We start from the raw sequence: 21,714 nt of genomic DNA, 5'->3' as shown, positions 1-21,714 counted from the left end.
CCCTGCTGACATTTGGAAAAACATGACGTTGTTTGTGTTTTCATAGGAATGAAAACAGGAATAAGATGGTACATGTCTGAAAAGTCAAGTCCAATTTATTTTAAAAAGCATTTAAAAAACAAAACAATTGAAGTTGGCCAAAGTGCTGAACAGTAGGAGTCATTAAATAAACCGAAAATATCTGTAGATTTAAGTCAGTATATGATCAAATAATCCCACTGAAAACACGGTCGCTGAGATTCTTGGTCATTCGTCTGGGGAAACAAATCGAATCCCGTCCGTGCGGTATATAGCACTGCTTCAAACTAAATCAGTATTACCCTCCAGGGTTCGGTGTCCACCACTACAACGTGGGTTCATCTTCACTAGTTTAGTAGGTGTGCTGCGTGCTGATATGCATAGTGCTGACTGGTTCCTTTAACGCAGCTTTCCCCCTCCCCTGGCGAGGCACCAGGGAACCTCTCACAGACCTGACCTTACAATGTAATTGTTCCACACACTTCCACCCTGAACAGCAGTGGTCCGTAGTTTAGCACGATAGTCTTCAGAAATAAGACCCTTTAGAAAGCCGCGATCTCTGCATGGCTGCTCACCTGAGGAACTTAACATAATGTGAAGAGGTGTTTGAACATTCTAGAATGACAAAAGTGTGTTAATTGGGAAGAATTATATCATTGGGTCCGGACCTTCACTCCCCTGCTTGTTTTCCCTGAGTCCCCTCATTCTAATGTATCACCTGTGAGGATAACTCATTCTGTTCAGCTGTGTTCCTGTTATTTAGGTTGTGAGTTGGAATCCCATGCGATTAGGTTCAACCTTTGCTCCAATACCTGACAAATTGACTGTTAGACTGCTACCAATTGTACTACCTCTAATGGTAATACAAGTTAGATACATAATGGTGCTTTTAACGTACTTTGTCGCATAACAAACTCTGTTGTTGACATAGGCTTATGTGTTGTCAGATATTAATGGCAATTCCCATTCATTTCTGTTGTTTTTGTTATTTGTTCTGTTTGTTTTACAATCTATTTCGTCTAATGTACTGTAATAAGGAATATAAATGCTTCCACTCCACGCAGCCGAACCTGATCAGGCGCGTGTTGCCCAGCGCGTCGCGTTCTGCAGCCGCCAGCAGCAGCATGCATGCCGCCACACTTTTTGGGGAGGAGGAGGTTCAGTATTAATAATGCGGAGGAAGCAGGCATCACAGCAGTTGCAGCAGCACTAGTGGCACAGCGGTCGCGGAACACACACACAGGGGCAGGGCACTCTTCACACGGGGAGAAGGTTGATCGCGTCGTTGTGCGTCGCGCCGCGCCCGCGCGTACCCGGAGGGAGGCTTGTTTGATTGACAGGTTGGAGGCACGGAGCGCCCCGGCGTGCGGCAGATACGGACCGCAGAACGGACTATCATCTCCACGACTACCTCTGTACTTCTTCATGTCCAGGCGGGGCATATCTGTGATGTGAAATACCTTTTCTGTCCCGTCGCCCCCCTCCCCCCCGTGCAGATCACTCTGCAACTAGGGCAAGTAAAGGAAGCCGTTTGTACCACCAACCCCACCACTAGCAGCACCACCGCCACCACCTCCTCCACCACCGCCACCACCTCCACCCCACTCCCCCAGCTTCAGCACCGGAGAACTGTCGGCTCTTTCAGGCGCGGGGATCCAGGACGTTTTGGCTTCGTGTTCGCCAGCAGTGGGGCACCCGGCTCGCGTTCCCCTCCCAGTCTGACCTGGGCAGAGTTGGGAAGTGAAAGCCTTTCACTGTGCGTCTGTCTGGCTCTTCGGCTTTCGTAGGAAAAAAAGGAAAGGAAGCTCCGTTTAATTTTGCGGTGATTTTTTGTTGGTTTCGGAACGCTCCGCTGGATGAGGAGCCGCACCTGCTCTCCTGCTCTCCTGCTCGGGATCCGTTCCGCTCGCTTTGGGTTCATTTTAACTTTGAGAGTTGAAGGTGCAGCATCAGAATAACTATTTGGCGACTACTGTGTTTTTTCTTCATTGGAATAACGGAGCAGAATCCCGAAGACACTCGGGGGGGGGATAAGTAGTGTTAGTGCGTAACGGGAGCGGGCGGTGTGGCCCCAGTGAGCTGGAGATGGCAGCGGGGCTCCGAGTAGGTCCTCAGCTCGGGTGAAGTTGAGTCTCCTGCCTCCGTACCTTTCTACAGAGCAACGTTTCTATCTATCCATGGAGCTCATTAAACGGAACAACTAGAAGAACCCAAAAAGGAACGAGCGTTGCGTTCTTCTCTAGTCCGCCTGGGATATCAGGCGGGTCTCGGTCTTGCGGTTCTCCGGAGAATGGTAAATGACACATGGGGAATCATGAACAGCTCTTCAGAACTCGAAGATGGACCTCGGCATAAAAATCAGGTATGTGGAGAGAAGGCCGTGCCATTTACACGCTGTGAGAAGGACAGTATTTGTGTGTGTGTGTGTGTGTGTGTGTGTGTGTGTGTGTGTGTGTGTGTGTGTGTGTGTGTGTGTGTGTGTGTACGCGGGGTACTCTTGACGCAGTGTTATCCAGCCGTTGGAAAGCTGGTGTTGGTGTGTGCGGTGCATGCATGCATGCTCTCTCTGGGGCAGAATCCTGTCTCGTGGAAAATAGTGGTGCAGATGAGGCTGTCCAACTCCCCCGGCCCTTAACACCTCATGTTCCTGTCTCGATGCACAACTACCCGCACGTCACTTGACCCCCCATAGGTGAGCGCAGGAACCTGGCGCAAAAGAATCACGCGTTGGCCACTCTGGCCGAGGAATAGATCAAGTGAAGAGTGACCGTATCTAACAGAGGATGACACTGTGCGTACGCCATAACAACGTGAACCATCTATGTGCGATTGGTATTTAGTTGCATTTTTAGATTCATATCAGGCATAACATAACTCAAATGATTCATTTATACATATTTTTGGACGTCATAGAATTCGTTTTCTCTTCCCTGTGCAATGAAGTTTACAGCATGGAACACTCGGGTAATGTGACCCTCAATGCATTCCTATGCGTTATCATATGCAGGGGAGAGAGGGAGGGGGGGTGGGGGGGGGAGAGAGAGAGAGGGAGGGAGGGCGAAAGGGGGAGAGGGAGAGGGAGAGGGAGAAGGCGAGGAGGAGAGGGAGAGAGGGAAAGGGAGAGTGGGGGAGAGGGGTGGTGGGGAGAGGGAGAGGAGGAGATGGGGAGAGGGAGAGAGGGAGAGGGAAAGAGAGAGAGGGAGAGAGTTACAGAAAGACTGCGAGGGAGAGGGGAGGAGAGAGGGAGGGGGAGAATGAGAGAGGGACACAGAGCGGTGGACATTCGTTGTGTGTGAGTGTGTGTAACAGAGCGTTGTGCATGCCATGTGATTCGGGTGTTGGTTTAAAATAATAGCAGCAGTCACCCTAAACAATGCTAAATATACACCCAGCGCTGGAGAGAGAGAGCGGGGGGGTGTGTGTGTAAGGAGAGCTGACATATCAGATGCGGTCAGTTGATCAGCCTTCACGATGATCTCCATGTTGGAAACAATTAGTGTGCACCGCTGGCCGGGCTGAACAGATGACGGGTGTCTGAGGAGAGGAGAGTGTGTGGTTACGGCCACCTGCGTTTCGTTTCCCCCGGAGGAGCAGAGACGGCTGGTGCCGGGTGAGATGAGAGGGAATCGGAGAACACACTCCGGGGAATTTCATGTGCCATCGGTTTTCCAGAAACCTTCCGCTTTTTTCAGCTTTTTCAGCTGTCGAGATGCTACACTCTCAAACGTATGAGGTCATTCCCTGGCTCTGCCCCATAGTGTATAATTGATAATTAATCATTGAGACGCATTCGGGATGTGATGCATGTTTGGTTATAGCTCAAGGCGTCTGTGCGTGTGTGTGTGTGTGTGTGTGTGTCCTCTGATTAGAGCACCATTGCTGTGGAAGGGACCATCATAATAGATAAGACTTGGAAGCTCAGACTCAACTTGCTATTACTTATACTATTCACAAACTCCATAAACTTCATACATAATCTAGACTACATAGAAGAATATACCATCCAGATATTCATGAAGTTACATTCAAACGCTTTGCATACAGCCTCTATAATCCCTTAAGGAGTACATTTTTTATCTTTTAGCACATCTGATGTCTTCTTCCCCGCAGTGAATGTATAGTCACCAGCCCTCGTTTAGCCACCAGCTGAGTGACATCACTCCGTATACGTCGGTGAAGAGCGGTCTTAACTGATCAGCGTGACTCCGCTTGGTCTCCCGAAGGATCGGGCGCACGCGTCGGTACTGAACCACCTGGTCCCCCGCTGAACTCACGCGCCTCAGAACTCACGCTGCTTTCCTGCTCATTTGCCTCCTCTGGACTCGGTTAAATGTCCTTTCAGCATAACATCCCTACCACGGGCCGTCCGGGGTTCTGCTGACCAGCGGGCCGCAGCCCCTATTATCGTCTGCATCTGACTGTGTTTCAGGCAGACTGCACGTAATAGGCTTTATTCAAGCAGCTGGCTTCCTCGCTGACGTGTCACTCCGGCGCGCGCTTGTGGGAAAGCACCATGCGGCGATGTTTGTCATGAAAGAAGAAACAAATGGAAAGGAGTGGGTGACGGTGTCTCTGTTTTCTGTGTGTATTTGTCGAGCAGTACCAAATCAACTTTACCCGCTAACTCACATGAGCTGTGTAGCTGGAGTTTACTGGTAAATGAAGGGTATTCCACGGTCCCCTGGTGCGGTTTTAGCTGCCAGATTTCTATTAGCAGTATAGGTGCATGGCTAGTTGGAGCTAATCAATAAGACTCTGATGATCTCTAATACCCCCAAGAACATAGGAGACTCAGAGTGTGTGTGCATGAGCATAATACTTAACTCTCACACACACACACACACACACACACACACACACACACACACACACACACACACACACACACACACACACACACACACACACAGGGGGGGTGTGGGGGGGCTGGTTGACGGGTGGGTCTGACCGGAGAGGGATTCATGCTCCTGTGGGCCGCTGATTTCCCCGTGGGTGGCTCTGGCATGGCAACGAACATAACAACTAACAACTTCAGATCCTATCGTCCATACACACACGCACACACACGCAAGCATGCATGCACACACACACACACACACACACTTCTTTCCCATCTCTCTCTCTCTCTCTCTCTCTCTCTCTCTCTCTCTCTCTCTCTCTCTCTCTCTCTCTCTCTCTCTCTCTCTCTCTCTCTCTCTCTCTCTCTCTCTCTCTCTCTCTCTCTCTCTCTCACACACACACACACACACACACACACACACACACACACACACACGCACCACCCCCGGTATCCAGGTTGTGCTCTAAACAGAACAGCACAGAAAAAGCATCAGGTAGTAAAACAAAGCTATGTACATTTCCTGTGTGTGTGTGTGTGTGTGTGTGTGTGTGTGTGTCTTTGTGTATGTGTCCCTCACTCTCTGTTCCTCTTTGGTTGTGCATGTGTCACTCTCTTTATGTGTGTGTGTGTGTGTGTGTGTGTGTGTGTGTGTTTTTCTGCCTTTGTTTGTGTGTGTGTGGGTGTTATTACATGTGTTTGTGTTTATATTTATGTATGTGTGGTGTGTGTGTGTGTGTGTGTGTGTGTGTAGGCATATTTTCTGTGTGTTTCCATATGTATGTGTGTGTGTGAGGGGGCGGAGTCAATCATTAAGTGTGTGTGCGTCTGTGTGTGTATGTGGGGGTGAGTCAATCATTAAGTTTGTATGTATGTGTGTGTGAAACTATCATTAAGTGTGTGTGTGTGTGTGTGTGTGTGTGTGTGTGTGTGTGTGTGTGTGTGTGTGTGTGTGTGTGTGTGTGTGTGTGTAAGGCCATCAATCTCAGCGTGGCGTACATCTCTCTCGGTGGCCACCTCCACGCTAGTGACAGTGAATACATCACTCCCTTCATCTGGCGTTACGCGGCCCCGTGTGAAGGATCGCGCGGCTCAGCGTCTCTCTATCTGTCGGCGCCGCGCGCCAACACCCCGCGGTCCACGCCTGTCACCAGGTCTCCGCCTCGCTCAAACGGAGGACTTCTCGTTGCAATTACGGAGCTCGATATGCTAATCACGTGTGGAATGGGGGCGGAGTTTTTGGGCAAATGGAAACGTCAACATTTCAACATGGGGTTGATTTGCATTCCAATCGAGTGTTTTTCTTCCCAAATGCATGTTGGGATAGTATTTATATTTTGTGTTAAATTTGGTGCTGTCTAACATTAGCTTCACAATAAAGCCAAATCATTCATAAAGACAAAAAAAACACGAAACCACCAACAGCAAAACAACAATTATTGACGACGATAATGGGTTATTTCACAGATCAGATTCACTGCTAGTGACATTGCAGCTGCAATGAAAATATATGAGACAGTTAATAAATTAAATCAGCTAAATAAACGTCTATCATTTGTGTGATGGATAGTTTATTCATATAGCTCAGCTCTAATATTCTTAGGGCAGGGAACTTGGGTTTAATGAGTCACATCAATCTTTACAAGGTTGGCATAATTCTATTTAGGTATTATTGTATTATTGCCCACTTCCTGCTGAAATTCTCCAGTGACTTCCTGCAGCTCAACAGTATTGTCTTTCCAGTGGAGATGGTGCAATCCTGGTAAAATCTAAATATTATTTAACCATTAACAAACATTAGTCAAAGCATTAATAAGCATAAACTAACATTTAATTAACAGTTAACTAATGTGTCCTGTAATCATTAATGGTGTTCAACTAAGGTAATGACATGAATCTATACATTATTAAACACAAATCCTAACCCTAACCTCTATGTAGTGCTATATAATAATGCTTATTAGTGTAAGTAAGGTGAACAATTGGTTAATCAACGTCACTATCGTAAAGGGACATTGTTACCGTAAATGTACATTGCAGTTCCGACAAAAGACATATGATAACAAGTGCTGTTGCTTTCACCGAAAGCATTCCCCATGTTAACTGAAACAGTTCTTGTTTTAAGAAACCCTGCAGCAGGGAGGAAGTAAATCTCAGCGGGTTCACCGCTGAGAGCGGAGAGGCCGCAGTACGTTACCCACTGCATTTATACGAGTTCTGCCGGTCAAAGCAGGGACAGGTTGACCCTGGGACTTTGGGCCGGTTGGGTTTTTTCAGACAATAATTGGAATAGTTTCTCAGACACAGTGGAGTCTCCTTGGAGGCGGCTGTTGTCTGCAAAACAAACAACCTTCACTCCCCACTTTTGAATCACACTGACCTCGTCCTTCATGAAAACGGCTTTCAGTTGGGGGAGTGCGTACCCACTGTGCTTACACAGCCCAGCGTGATTGATGCTGGCCTCATCCTTTTCAAAGCCTCTTTAGGTTGACGGTGCTTTTTTACCTTCTTAGTGTTTTTTTGTTGGTTTGAGTGATGATGGATCGTCAGCAGTAGGATCAAATCCAAAGTGCTTTATAATGGTGAGAGAGAAAGTGAGAGAGGGATAGAGAGAGAGTGAGAGAGAGAATCAAAAGTGGTAACGAGTCCCATCCCGGAGAACTCATAAGTGAAGTGTACTTTAGCATAGCATGTAACTCTCTACCTTAATGGACGCTAGCATTTGATTGTGTTAGCGTAGCGGGAGCTAGGCTTCCGCTGTGGACGGTAAAGGGGGGTGGGGTGGGGGGGTGGGGGGGTAGGATGTTATTCTGAAGGTTAGAAATGACGGCATATGTTACCTGTGACTTTGGCCTTGTTCTTTCTTTATCAGCCTTTGTTATCTGACCCTTCTCTCGCTCTCGCTCGCACTCTCTCGTCCGCATGGAATGAGAGGGCAGACGTAGTAGCCTACATATGAACGTGAATCTCCTCCATGCCGCCCTAGCTATGTTGCAATATATATGCATTGACATCATGCATATCTATTGGAGAGCTTCAGGATGTATACACCGGGGATGGGAATTGATTCAGCCTCTGAAACGTCATTAATATGTAACCTCAGCCTTATGCCTGCCCTATGTACGTTTTCTCATCAGCAACCTCTTGTGGTGTGAGTTGTAACCATAACTGTTATCTTTACTAGAGAAACAAATGCTAATTGTTCTGTCAGCGTGTCTTCCAGTCAGATAACACCTGAATGTGACCTTATATGTGACCTTAAAACAAAATTCTGTCCTCATCTTTCAAGTTTAAAATAATTGATTGTTATTGAAGTCTGGGAAATGTGCACACTATATGAGGTAAAGTCCTATGTGACAAAGCTAACTTGACAAGTTAGATAGGGCAGGTTCAAATGAAGGCAGTTATCAGAAATATGTGCAGTATTTGCAGCACAATTTCGAGCAGCACCAATCTGTATTACTTTGCCAACAGTCTTTGTTAATTCAAACTTTAAACTATACTGCATATGGATCTTCTGTGTGTGTGTGTGTGTGTGTGTGTGTGTCCATATTCATGTGTTTACCCTGCTGGTAATTAATATTGACAATACTTATTTACCTTTGTGTATTCAAATAAATAATGGCCATTTGTGGAATGTATGTTGCACACGCTGTATTGACTCACCATGTGGACCAGAAGGGACCAGCATTAGGAGGGGCTATTGACTGATGTGTCAGCACACTGTGCCGAGACTTCTCAGTAAGACACCAAGGATCAAGAGTGAGAGAAACAGCAGGGGACGGCCAGCTGGACGGATGGAAAGATATAGAGGGATGGGTAGGTAGAAAGATATAGAGGGATGGATGGATGGAAAGATTTAGATGGATGGATGGATGGAAAGATATAGAAGGATGGATGGATGGAAAGATATAGAGGGATATAGAGGGATGGAAATATGGAAAGATATAGAGGGATGGATGGATGGAAAGATATAGAGGAATGGGTAGGTAGAAAGATAAGGATAGGTAGGTAGAACAATATAGGGATGGAAAGATGGAAAGATATAGAGGGATGGGTAAGTAAAAAGATATAGCGAGTTGGAAAGGTAGAACGATATAGAGGGATGGAAAGGTAGAACGATATAGGGGGATTGATAGGTGGAAAGATATAGCGGTGTGGATAGGTAGACAGATATAGATGGAGGGCTGGATGGATAAATAGAAAGATACAGGGGGATAGATAGGTGGAGGGATAGAGGGATGGGTGGAGGGATAGAGGGATGGGTGGAGGGATAGAGGGATGGGTGGAGGGATAGAGGGGTGGCTGGATGGGTGGATAGGTAAAAAGATAGGTATCTAAATGGATAAACAGATGGATGGACAGATGGATCCTTTGGGTAGTATCTCCATAACTCAGAGAAACATTTTGTTGTAGAGGGCTGATTTTCTTATGGAGGAACCCTTTTGTTCATGTTTATTCATTGCGGATGGGAGAGCCTTGGGTGTATCTGCTCTGGGTGGGGAATCTTTTATGGCTGGATTAAAAATGGAAGGAAACAGCTGAACATTGTTAAATGGAAGCGGTAGCAGGGCAAGGTGTTCCTTCCTCAAAGCTCCTTTGTCCCTTCACCACAATTGTTCTGATGCATTTCATTATTTATTTTTCATGGGGTTGATAAGATTTAATCAAAACTGCATTAGACTCCACCCTTGGAAGATGGATGAGGCTGGTGCCGATGGAGAACTAGATGAGGGCGGGAGACGAGCCAGGATGTAGGAGTGACGAGTAGCGAGATAGAGAGACAGTGAGGGAGACGGTGAGAGATGGGGAGAGAGTAAACATTGTGTGAATGTGTCAGAGTCCCGTCATCTTGATAGACAACTGGCCAGACTCATTTCAATGACAGATTGCTCTCTATCTCCATATCTGTAGCAAGAAGTGTCCAATTTCCTCCTGGTGATCTGATCTCAGAGTAATAGAGCTCCCATTCAAGTAGCACCAAAGTGCCATCAGAAGGAGACGTTAGATTAGGCCTAATAACTCTCGTGGGGGGACGCCCCGATGATGGTGACTTCCTTTGTTCCACGAGCATCCACTTAATCAACACCAATCATGCTCTCACTATCCAATCACATTCACGCACACACAAACACACGCACGCACGCACGCACGCACGCACGCACACGCGCACACGCACACGCACATGCACACATACACACAGTTGCAAGCTCACAAAGCCACACATGCATGCAAGCATTTGCACATGAAAGCACACACCAGATATTAAACACATTGACATGGAAGCACACACACATATGCACAGACACACACACAGACACACATGCACATAAGCACAACAAATACTATGCATGGAGACAATTCCAAACACCCACAACACACATGTTCCCATCATGTTTATGTTAACCCAGGTGTACTGAGTGAGTCTGAATGGTAAATAATGAAGGATTCATTTGCTACTATGGTTAGTGAATAATGTATGGAAAATAGAACGTTTATCAATCACCCATGTCTGCTGTGAGCAGAGGATCTCAAAATGAATCATTCAGAATAACAAAGAAAAAAAGAGAATTCTCAAATGACTTTGGCAAACATAATTAGTGTGACTGCCGGCCAGATCTTCAAGATCAGACCATTGATGGTTGGTACTGCATCATTCCCAGTGCTTGTTTTCATCGGTAACCACCTCTTTGTACACGCTTGTCACCTTCTGAATGAGACCTACACTTGTATGGCTTCATAGTCTCCCTAAAAATCCCATTATCGGCTCCACTCGGAGCCAAATGGAGTCGTTTCCTTAGCAAACAGGCTGCCTATATTAGCGGCTAATGGCTCAGTCAAGCTAACAAAGAGGCACAATGGTATCTTATTACGGAGTTAGGAGTGGGTGTGCAGCTGAAGGTTAATATTGACTGAAGGGGTGGACACTTTGTGGGGTGCACAGAGGAGTATTTATTACTTCTTGATCAGGTTGATCAGATTTTTGTTTTCTGGCAATGCAGTCAGATACTCAATTGTATTACAGTCATGACCTGATTCCAGAATGTTCCAGCAGTGTATATTGAGACGTGTCTCATTCTACAACTTGTTCATGTATTATTTTATGGAAAATTGAATCAGTGCATGTGGAGGAAAAGATTGAGCCCAGCCGATGGAGCCACACACACACCGACCACCCAGCACCAACTAAAATAATATACTGCTGCTCAAAACAAATAACGTATGCTTGCCTCCCAAAGGGACTCTAAATACATGTACGTTTACTGAACCAAGTCTAAGTGACTTTCCCCTGAAAATAATTCATCAGCTAAAACAGGTGAATATTGGCAAGATAAACCATGAGAAGAGAGAGAGAGAGAGAGAGAGAGAGAGAGAGAGAGAGAGAGAGAGAGAGAGAGAGAGAGAGAGAGAGAGAGAGAGAGAGAGAGAGAGAGAGAGATAGGGGTAGTAGAGAGGATGGGGGGGATGCTGAAAGATGAAGATGGAAAGGAAGATTAATAACACAAATAAACTAAGACCGAGAGAATCCTAACCACAGCCGGGAGACAAAGAAAGAAAGGGGCATCTAAGTATTTATTACGTTTGCAACCCAATTAAACACACGGCCCAGCACCAAACCCCTTGTTCAGATATTAACCACCATACATTATTTATGTAACATCACAAATTCAATTTGGCCGCTGCTATTCAGATATCCCGGGTGAAAGTGGTGCATTTGAATAAATGGGGACTTTAACTGCGGTGGGCTGTTGCCTCTTTGAAAGTCCTTGTTTCAAAAGGTCAAATTGAACAAAAACCTTCCTGATTGTTTCATATTGGAGACACTTGAGAGAGGAAAAAGTGAGTCCACCAAAGTTAAGAATAGGCCTACTATGTATTTAACCGTAAACTCCTCTTAGTTGGTTTGTTTGTTTCTAACGTCTAAATAATCATCCAGTGTTTTATCTCTGTTTACCCCCACTGTGATGGAAGGCATTGCAGATATTGCAGCAAATAGATGGATGCACGTCTTTCTTCACATGGTCTCAAAGGGGATTTTACTCTTAAAGGCGGTAAACACAGCAAATAGGAGCACAGGCATTCCTCACTTTATGCTTCACGTTTGAAGCTTAAACGAAGCTCTGCAGGCTGCACATTTGTGATGTCAGGTTAGTTTCCCAAGATGTCCTGATAGAGGCTAACATGAAAGCTATCTGCTCGGTCTTTTATGCAAACACTATGGATGCATTATATGCTCAGAAATGAGAAATACCTTCTCAATACTGCCCCCTTAGGCCAGTAAGTGAACTGCAGCATGCTTGCGCCCTGGTTTGAGACATAAAAGTCTGAAACTAATGTTTGTTATAAACTTTAATGTTAGTTATAAACAGCCGATGGGAGTGGTGTGAGTGGATGACACATTTCAAATGTTTTTCCCTAATCTGCTGATTTCACTTCCCTTTTCCTGTCAAATCCAACCTGGTTCTAATTGAACAGGCGTGAGACAAGCTGTCTTACACAACCAATAGTACTTGGAAGGTCTTTTTAAAAAAAGAAATTGCGCCATGCATACATTTTCGATATAATTAAAGTGATTCATCCGTGTTAAAATCAGACGCAGTCCCTTTAAGAAAATAAACAAAATATATTATCATTTGTATTCAGCATTTGTTAATTAATCATTTTTATATTCATAGCTCTGATGTTTGTGCCCTTTTTAAGCATTTTAGAATTATAATTTGCATCAGGTCACTGGACAATGCAAATTCATAATTATACGATAAAGACAGCAACTTGGACACGCTGATATTAAAAGGCCATTCCCACATTATTATTCAAATTTGGTTTTTGAATTCCTGAGCATACATTTTAGTCTCACCATTGACCTTGCATTGAAGTGCTTACGATATGAATCTGCCCCACCCATTATAACACCGTCCCTCTCTCCTTCTCCTCTGCCTTTCTCTGCTCACACAACCAGACACGGACTCTCTCTGCACACACTCTGCACACACTTACACGCATACACCGACATGCACACAGCAGCCGTGCACATGCACATACGCACTCAAACATGCATTCAATGTGTGCGCAAGCACACACACACACCCGTGTCTACACAATCGCACACATACACACAAGACCACACACACACACACACACACACACACACACACGTACATATGCCCCACACACGCACAGTAACAACAAATCAATCAGCCTTTAACACCCTGGGATTCCAAGAGCTAACATTGATTTAATGCAAGCGTGATGCATATGCAAAGCCCTCTTCATCAGGCGTCAGGATGACGGACAGCGACGGGTGTAGGCAGCAAAAACACAAGAAAAACAATACAACAAAAACAATCAAAAAGAGGGTTGTGGAGGAGGGCAGCGCTGCACGCTCGATGGCGCCGCAGAGGGGACCTCTGACCTCCTCTGCTGCCCGCGCCGACCTCTGTCCGTCATCTGACAGACGCCAGGACAAAATGATGATGGGGTTGTTTTTCCACATGGCCGTGCCTCCTCTGCTTCTCCTCCTGGTGTGCTGCGCTTTTGGGTTCCCCCCCGCTGCTTCCTAGTCGGGAGCGGGACGTGACGGCAGCTGTCAGCCCGGGCGCGGCGTTGGGGGTGGCGGGGGGGGGTTGTGGATCACGAGGATGCGGTCTGACTGTTTATTCACTGAGTCTATTTTAACTAGTCCTCGCTCTCGACTCATTATTTCAGACCGCACGCTAAGTAACTTATCGAGTTCCCCGGCACACTATCTCTCCGAACAAAATGATCAAATAAAACACGTGTCGCCTCCAGGGTCGGAGGACGACACGTGTGTGTGTGTGTGTGTGTGTGTGTGTGTGTGTGTGTGTGCATGAGTGCGTGTGTGTGTGTGTGTGTGTGTGTGTGTGTGTGCGTGCGTGTGTGTGTCTGTGAGCCCAAGTACAAAGTGATGTGTATAAGGGAGCAATGAAACAATGTCATGGACATCTCAGAGGGTGGGAGTTTATTTTGAGAAATGTCAAGGTGAGATGATTGTCTCTATCTGTTAATATAAAACAGACTCAGGACAAACTGTTTACAATGAACATGCACCATACTATACCCTAGCCATGCAAATCCACACCCTAACATTTATCCATACCCTAACAGCAGGTTTTTGCATAGCCTTCTGTACCCGTCCCTAACATAGCATATTCTACCTTAGCATAGGATAGATAGCGTCATCTACTATATCATATTATATCATAGCGTACCAAAACAAAGCACAGACTAAGCATAAAATACATATCATATCTTAGCATACCATAGCATAGCATACCATAACCTTCCATCCCATACAATATCATATAATACCATACCACACCACACAACAGCACAGCATAGCATAGAACAAACTTCTCACTAGGGTACCAAGTACATATTCCAGAGGCTAACAGCGGTGGGAGTGAGGTGCTTTTCTCAGACTTGACGACGCTACAGAGAGAGTGAGTTAGAACTCACAGCGTCTGTTAACACCAGCGCCATGTCAGCTACCTCACCACAGTCATGTGGGTAGGGTGTGAGAGACATCTGTACGCTGCGGGAATTGATTTGAAGGATTTCGAGAGGAGATTAAAGTCATAATGTTTTGCGGGCTAATCCTGAGCACTTTCAGAGGTGCAACGCTTTATCCGGTAAATACTGTAACAAAAAAATTGTCTAACTGATGTTTAACCTGGCGAGTTTAAAATGATGCCGTGGTAAAAGACAAGGCCTCTTGAGAAAAGATAAATGTCAAAATGGAAAAGGCTGCAGCACATTTCCAACACACCCACTACTTACATACAGTGAGAATAAGCATGACCTGAGGAGCATATCTAGCACCAGGCAGGTAGACGGCAAACTGCACTATCGACACAACAACGTGACAAGAGTGGCATATACAAACAGAAACAGGCAGGCAGTAACAGACTAACAGGCAGGCAGAACAGCAGCAGCGAGAGAGCCAGAACACGAACGAGACAAGAGTAGGCAAATGAAAGGCAGGGGTTGGAGAACAGCGTTGGGTCGGGAGAGAGATGCACGTAGCAGCGAGGATGTCCGTAACAGAGTCCTTGAAAACAGAGTTGGGGATAAAATAGTTCCGTTTTTTTGGGATATTGTTCTGCAGCAGACCGGAATGACGACAGGCTGTGTTACCAGTGTGTGACCAGTGTTGTATTATCAAAAACTTGGACTTGAAAGATGTTGGGGTGTATGTGGGGTCGACGACTATTAATGACCCCTCTGCTTAGCTGTCTCCATGGCGAAAGAGTATTCTGAATGGAATCCTCTGCCATATGTGATTTGTCACAATTACACGCGGGTTACGAACTACGGTCATGAGTCAAACACTGATCAGAGTGAGGGGTGGGAGGGCTGGTTGGTGGGTGAGGGTGGTAATGAGGGTGGGTGATCGGGGGAGGTGAGGGCGCCAGTGTTTGGTGGCAGCGAAGGTTCGTGGAAAACGACAAGTCACATTTCGAAAAAAGGTCAGTCACGTTATCATCATCATTACGTCTGTGTGCTAATCCTCGGGCCCCGTCCCTGAGAATGGTTTCGTTGCCTCTCATCTCACTCACCGTTTTCAATTAGTCGGTCTCAGAAATAAAGGACAAAGGAAAAAAAAACACGGCACTGATACAATAAAAGGGCAGTTTTAATGTAGGGCGATTAACACCGCAGAATACAGACTCCATCTCCAAAAAGAGGCCTTCAAGGAGACCTTGGGCCTCATGTACTAAGACTTGTGTGGATTTCTGACTACAAATTTGCGGACGCCAAAATCTGGAAAGTTGCTGCGCACAAAGAAATCTGGATGTATCAATCCTGTGCATGCTTTTATATTCTCATTTATTTGGATGCATGCTGACGATAGGTTGTTCCCATACACCCAAGGTGTCAATAACATGTAGGCCTACATAATTCGAAATCGGCCGACTGGTTCATTGATTGATTGATTTTAAGTAACAATGGCTTGTGCATACTCCACTCAACATCACATAATAATATTGCAGTCAAGAAATTCACAACACATGCGTGAAAAGAGATCAATTAGCCCAGATGTCATGCGTGGTTCGGAAAATATGTAACGTTTAATAAAAAACCATCACTCAAAATAATATTGCTGGGGCTTCCTTTTAATTTCCTTTTAATTCCAATATTGACAATTTGACAGTTTTATGGGTCTGTTTAAGTTTAGCCTAACAACAGTGTCACATTATGCGTCTCGACAACAATAATGCATGATTGAAGTGCATTTAAGATCACACATCCCGACGTTCAAATCCACTTTGAACTCGCCTCATATTGCAATATGACGTCCTGACTCGTGATGGCGTAGGCCTAACGTTGTTGCGCTGCAATGCCTCTATGTGCCGCCAACTAACAAAATGCAGCAGAAATGTGCGTAAGCCAGGCATTTAGTTTGCGTGGAGAACCGCACTTTCTCACGTCAAGTCAGTCTTTGTACATCCGAACGTTTGCGTGAGAAGTTGCTTACGCAGCTTTTTTGTGCGTAAGCAAGCTTTGTACATGAGGCCCCTGACCTGCTGACTGCTCCTGTGCAAGAGACCAACTAGTCTATTCTGTGGAGCCAGGACACTTTCACCTCATCACAGCGCATTCCCCATCGGAGTCGAGAGGGAATACTTTATCTCCCAGGAAGTTGTGTTCACACTGGGAGCCAAGGGAAAAGCAGTGACAAAGTGTAAAGTGTGTTCATCGGCTATAGAGCTCCCCATTTGGTCAGTGACTTTGACCCTGTTACCAATGGACAGAGAGCAGTTCAGTTTGACCTCATGGCAAATCGTGAACTGCCCAATAGACTTCATATCCAGTTACGTCAGATTCATATGAGTGAGAGATGTTTTGGATGAAATAGTTTCTTTGTTGATAATGCCAATATAACCCAAAACAAAACATACTTTATAAAGGCAGAATGTATTACCTGTAAACACAAACGAGCCATCAAACTCTTAACCGACACTATTTATACAAATACGTATAAAGCACTAACTCAAGGTTCGGAAACTTATGGCACATGAGGTCATTTACAACAAATTCATTTTGAAATAATAATGAAATAATTAACAAGTCCCAAACTACACATTTGTAAGAGCCCACACGCGGGCACGCACAATTTACAGGTCTACCGTCATCGCCCTGTCCCTTTAACCAGCAGGAGCTGAAACAATTAGGCTAGCTAGCTTTCTCTTTTGGTTTTATTGCATCTAAGTTGATTATGGCAGTAGTTTATAAAAAAGCAGGTTGTCTAATAGGCGCCTGTTTCTTGGATCAAATCATGTGGATTAATTTCACCAAAGGACCGAGCTGTGTGCCTAAATTACATTACTGTGAAAATGTTGTCCGTCAAACTTCAAGTGTACGACCTCAATTAGATACAAGATACGAGAAGAATTTCAAAGATGAGGCGGACAGAGTTTAATCAATCAAAAAGTCAGCGGGCCAGCCAGTACGAGAAGCAAAGCAGTGCGTTTAAAACCCGAGATGCCGTCTAAAAATCCAGCTGCAGAAGGCAGCTATAATGTTGCACAGTGCATTCCTTAACACGGAAGCCTTTCTCGGAATGGACAATATACGAAGGAGGTTTTCCTCCGCAGTTCGGAGGTTATATTTGATGGGTTACCAATCAAAGGAACGATCATCTCCGATCGGATTAAAGACATTTTTGTGAGAACTGTAGAAAGCGGCACTACGGCTTAATAATAATAATAATAATAATTAATTGAATTTATATAGCGCTTTTCTAGACACTCAAAGCGCTTTACAGTGAAGGGGGGACCTCACCCCCTTAAGGCTTAAGACGTGAAGCACCCGCAAACTCTTGCATTGAAAGGTGTGTCGGTGTTCAGTGACGCTCTCGACCAGCCTGGATATAGATGACATTCTACATCGAGCGCGGTTGCACGACACTGCGACAATGCAGTGACACGGGAGGAAGCCGATGCGTGGTACCACTAAAGCGGAGGGTATGGCAAAAATATTGATATATCATATGAAGGGGTTGATATCATGAAGATATGAGGGGGGGGGGGGGCCTAGACGGGGAGACGAGCAGCAGCAGTAATGTTATAAATAGATATATACAGACTCAGAAAATTGTGGCTCTGTGATTATTATTTCTAACATTGTAAAGTACAGGGCACAAGTACAGTAGCACAGGGAATCCAAAAGGTTGCCGACCCCAGCTCTATTATTTCCACAATTGGGAACAAATCAAGCAACAGCAAAAAAGTAAGGACAACTATTCTCTTATTAAAAGCCTCGTGAGCTGTGCCCAGGCACGCACACACACACACACACACACACACACACACACACACACACACACACACACACACACACAACCACACACTTACACATTTAAACACCCGCATCCACCCACAACGACTTTTATCAAAGTTGTCATCCAAACAATCCAACTTTATTTATTGTCTCTAACTAACCAACGACTAACTCCAGATAAACCCTCTTTTTTTCCTTTTCTTTTACTGCTAATGATATTTCAAGTCATGTCGGCTTATGTCAGATCGCACCACAGGGCGAGGAGAGAGGCACTGCCAACACGTTTAGACAAGTGTGGTGGATGTGTTCAGACAAGCCATTAAGCCACTTAGGTTGAAAGAGCAATTAAGCCCTATAAGACGTCCAGCACCTACGGTCTATTTGATTGTCACCTATCGTTATTAAAAAGATACTATGGGCCCCCTGGGCATTCTTGAAGAAATAATTACATTTTCGCGACAGCACTCACCCCCCCCCCCGCCCCCCCTTCTCGCCATCATCATCATATTAACTGCCTTGAAGAGAATTATCTCCAACTGCAACAAAAGGAGGATTCTGTTTTGGCTCTTTCAATCCCCTCCTCCTCCTCCTCCCTCTGCGCTCCGCTGCGTGTGTGTCTGTCTCTCAGCCTTGGGCCTCATCCAGCGCTGTCCCTGGGACTCTCCAGACGCACAACACTGTTTCATCTCCTCACTCCGGGGACCCTTTCATCAGAGAAATGCACAAATCGTGTTCCTTTGTGTTGTTTTTGTGCGTCGTGCCGTGGTGCGTTGTGTAAGGCGACACGGTAAAAAAACCGCAAGGAAACGCTGTAGACGTATAATCTGAACTTGTTAATGGACTTGGCCGTGCTCATCCGCTGATGCACCGGAAAGGGTTTGACCTATGACCTGTCACATGACATTATGACAGGAAGCTAGAGAGAGAGGGTGGGGGGGGGATTCAGTGAGATTAATTCATGGGGAGTGGGAGAGAGAGTGAGAGAGTGAGATGCATTCATGACACTCTTATAGTTAACTAGATAAGCTTAGCGTGGCCAGTTGTTCCAAACAACACACACACACACACACACATCAGCGCAAACTGAAATCCCAGTTAGGTAAACAAATCCATAGAGATTTGAGGCTGACGTCGGACTGACGGCACCTATCAAGCGAGTCACAGCGCCGTTTGGTCTATTTTCACGACGGCGGGTCTTTTATTTAGCCCTAGCCACCACAACGCCGTCACCTAAATCCCCTCCTTCGCTCATTCTTAATTAGTTTGTTAAAACACGGCGGCTGTGCCACTACCTTCAGCAGCACTGCCACAGGGAGGAAATAAAGAATGCTCCTTGATGCAACTTAGGAGATCTACTTCTGTGATCCTGCAGCGTGAGACTTCACCAGGAAGGGTACGGCAGGGCACGGCGCCGGGCGGGAGCACTTCAGCTCTCTGCGCTCGCTCCAAACCTGAGGAGGAGCGAGTGCTACGACGCGACGGCTCCTCTGGAGCTGAGGGGGCGCAGAAGCTTGTATAACCGTGTGTCAGACCTCGGCCCGGTTCACTTCTACAGCAGCTTGAAATCACATCTCGCTGAGTGGGACTATTAAAATCAGCGTTTTCATGCCACAGAGAGAGGTTGACATTTACCGGCTCGCAAAAAAAACGGAATACGACTCCGGAAGTGGCCTTTTGACGTTTTGACAAAATCCATAAACATGACCACTTTTTTACCTCTATGTGGCCACTGACATATTTGATTGAATTAATGCCATCTGCTCATAGATGTTAGATTTGTATATGAATCTACAGCAGGTAAAGACCTTATGCAAATACATTTGATTATATGGAATACCTCTGGCACACGTTTGGCAATACGTATGCAACTTGTGTCTCTTGTTGTTAATTACTACAATTTTCCATAATGAAACGTATTTCAAGAGCATTGTCACATTGTCACATGGCACCTTTATTCCTGGAGCTTGGTGTTAAAAATAAATACGTCTGAATCTGCGTTCAGCAAGCATAAGCCTGTATGGAAAGGACACGCACGCACGCACGCACGCACGCACGCACGCACACCTGTGGTTGTCCCCTCAGCAGTGGGAGGAGCCTGTGGTCTCTCCAGCAGTGGGAGTGGCCTGTGGTGGTCTCTCCAGCAGTGGGAGTGGCCTGTGGTGGTCTCTCCAGCAGTGGGAGTGGCCTGTGGTGGTCTCTCCAGCAGTGGGAGTGGCCTGTGGTGGTCTCTCCAGCAGTGGGAGTGGCCTGTGGTGGTCTCTCCAGCAGTGGGAGGAGCCTGTGGTCTCTCCAGCAGTGGGAGGAGCCTGTGGTCTCTCCAGCAGTGGGAGGAGCCTGTGGTCTCTCCAGCAGTGGGAGTGGCCTGTGGTGGTCTCTCCAGCAGTGGGAGTGGCCTGTGGTGGTCTCTCCAGCAGTGGGAGGAGCCTGTGGTCTCTCCAGCAGTGGGAGTGGCCTGTGGTGGTCTCTCCAGCAGTGGGAGTGGCCTGTGGTGGTCTCTCCAGCAGTGGGAGGAGCCTGTGGTCTCTCCAGCAGTGGGAGGAGCCTGTGGTCTCTCCAGCAGTGGGAGGAGCCTGTGGTCTCTCCAGCAGTGGGAGGGGTACGGGCCGGTCAAGGCGCGACGGCTCTTCATTTATTCAGGCCTTGCGAGCTGCTGGGGCGGCGTGGGCAACTTGAGTGGATGAAGTGTTCATCTAGACGGACAATGGTCTCAGAAGAGCCCGGGTGGGGGGGGGGGAGGGATGGGGGGGTGGGGGGGGGGGCAGTGACAGTCAAGCACTTACCACCCAATACCGCGCCACCTCGTCCCAGCACCAGCTCTCCGCTGTCACTCAGCCCGGACCCGGCAACGGGGGAGGGCCCAGGGAGGGAGGGGAGATATACACATTCTCTGACTGTGCACATAAAACACACAAACACACACAAGTACATGTGCAGGCTGACACACATGGATGCGCACGCCCACACATACATGAATGCATGCCACACACACACACACACACACACACACACACACACACACACACACACACACACACAGGCAGACAGCAAACACTGGATTTGTCAGATATTATCAGCATCAAAATGTGTTAGTCAGTCAAATGTCAGTCTGGTGAGGGAGTTATCCTGTACAGGAACCCGCCGACACACACACACACACACACACACACACACACACACACTAATGGACAGCGGTGAAAACACACCGAGAGACACACACTCACACACACGCATGCATACACACACCTCACATCTATTATTCATACATCGCTGGTGCTATATGCAAAGATGCGTCAAGAAGCGAGGTCTGGTAATCCATGTGAGAGGACGCTTCTTCACTCTGAATATGGCGCTATTAAAATACCAAGTGTGTACAGGCCAAACACATTGCCTTGCCATTTAAACTGCAAATGTCGGAATCTTTTTTATTTTTTGCCCTCATTCAGAATTCTCGTAAGACCATGGAGATATCCGAGGCCAGACGAGTGTTAGTCTGTGCTTCGGCTGGCCGGCAATAGATTTCCACTTATGGGCACGGCCCTACAGTATGTTGCCCAAGA

The 21,714-nt window shown here is 46.4% G+C and overlaps 1 protein-coding gene across 1 annotated transcript in view; it reads left to right on the top strand.

Moving 5' to 3' along the window:
- Nucleotides 1-2,308: 2,308 nt before the first annotated feature.
- Nucleotides 2,309-21,714, top strand: part of fibcd1b (fibrinogen C domain containing 1b) — a gene marked incomplete at both ends in the record, with an annotated part of 100,464 nt that continues 81,058 nt past the window's right edge. Inside the window, one exon of the mRNA XM_084486817.1 lies at nucleotides 2,309-2,380. Within this exon, the coding sequence (XP_084342943.1) occupies nucleotides 2,309-2,380 (72 nt within the window). The remainder of the gene's footprint in view (nucleotides 2,381-21,714) is intronic.

This window comes from Micromesistius poutassou (genome assembly GCF_964030765.1).
Source record: "Micromesistius poutassou genome assembly, chromosome: 22".
Lineage (NCBI taxonomy): Eukaryota > Metazoa > Chordata > Actinopteri > Gadiformes > Gadidae > Micromesistius > Micromesistius poutassou.
Note: the sequence above shows the minus strand (reverse complement) of the source record. Positions and strands in the feature narration are given on the sequence as shown.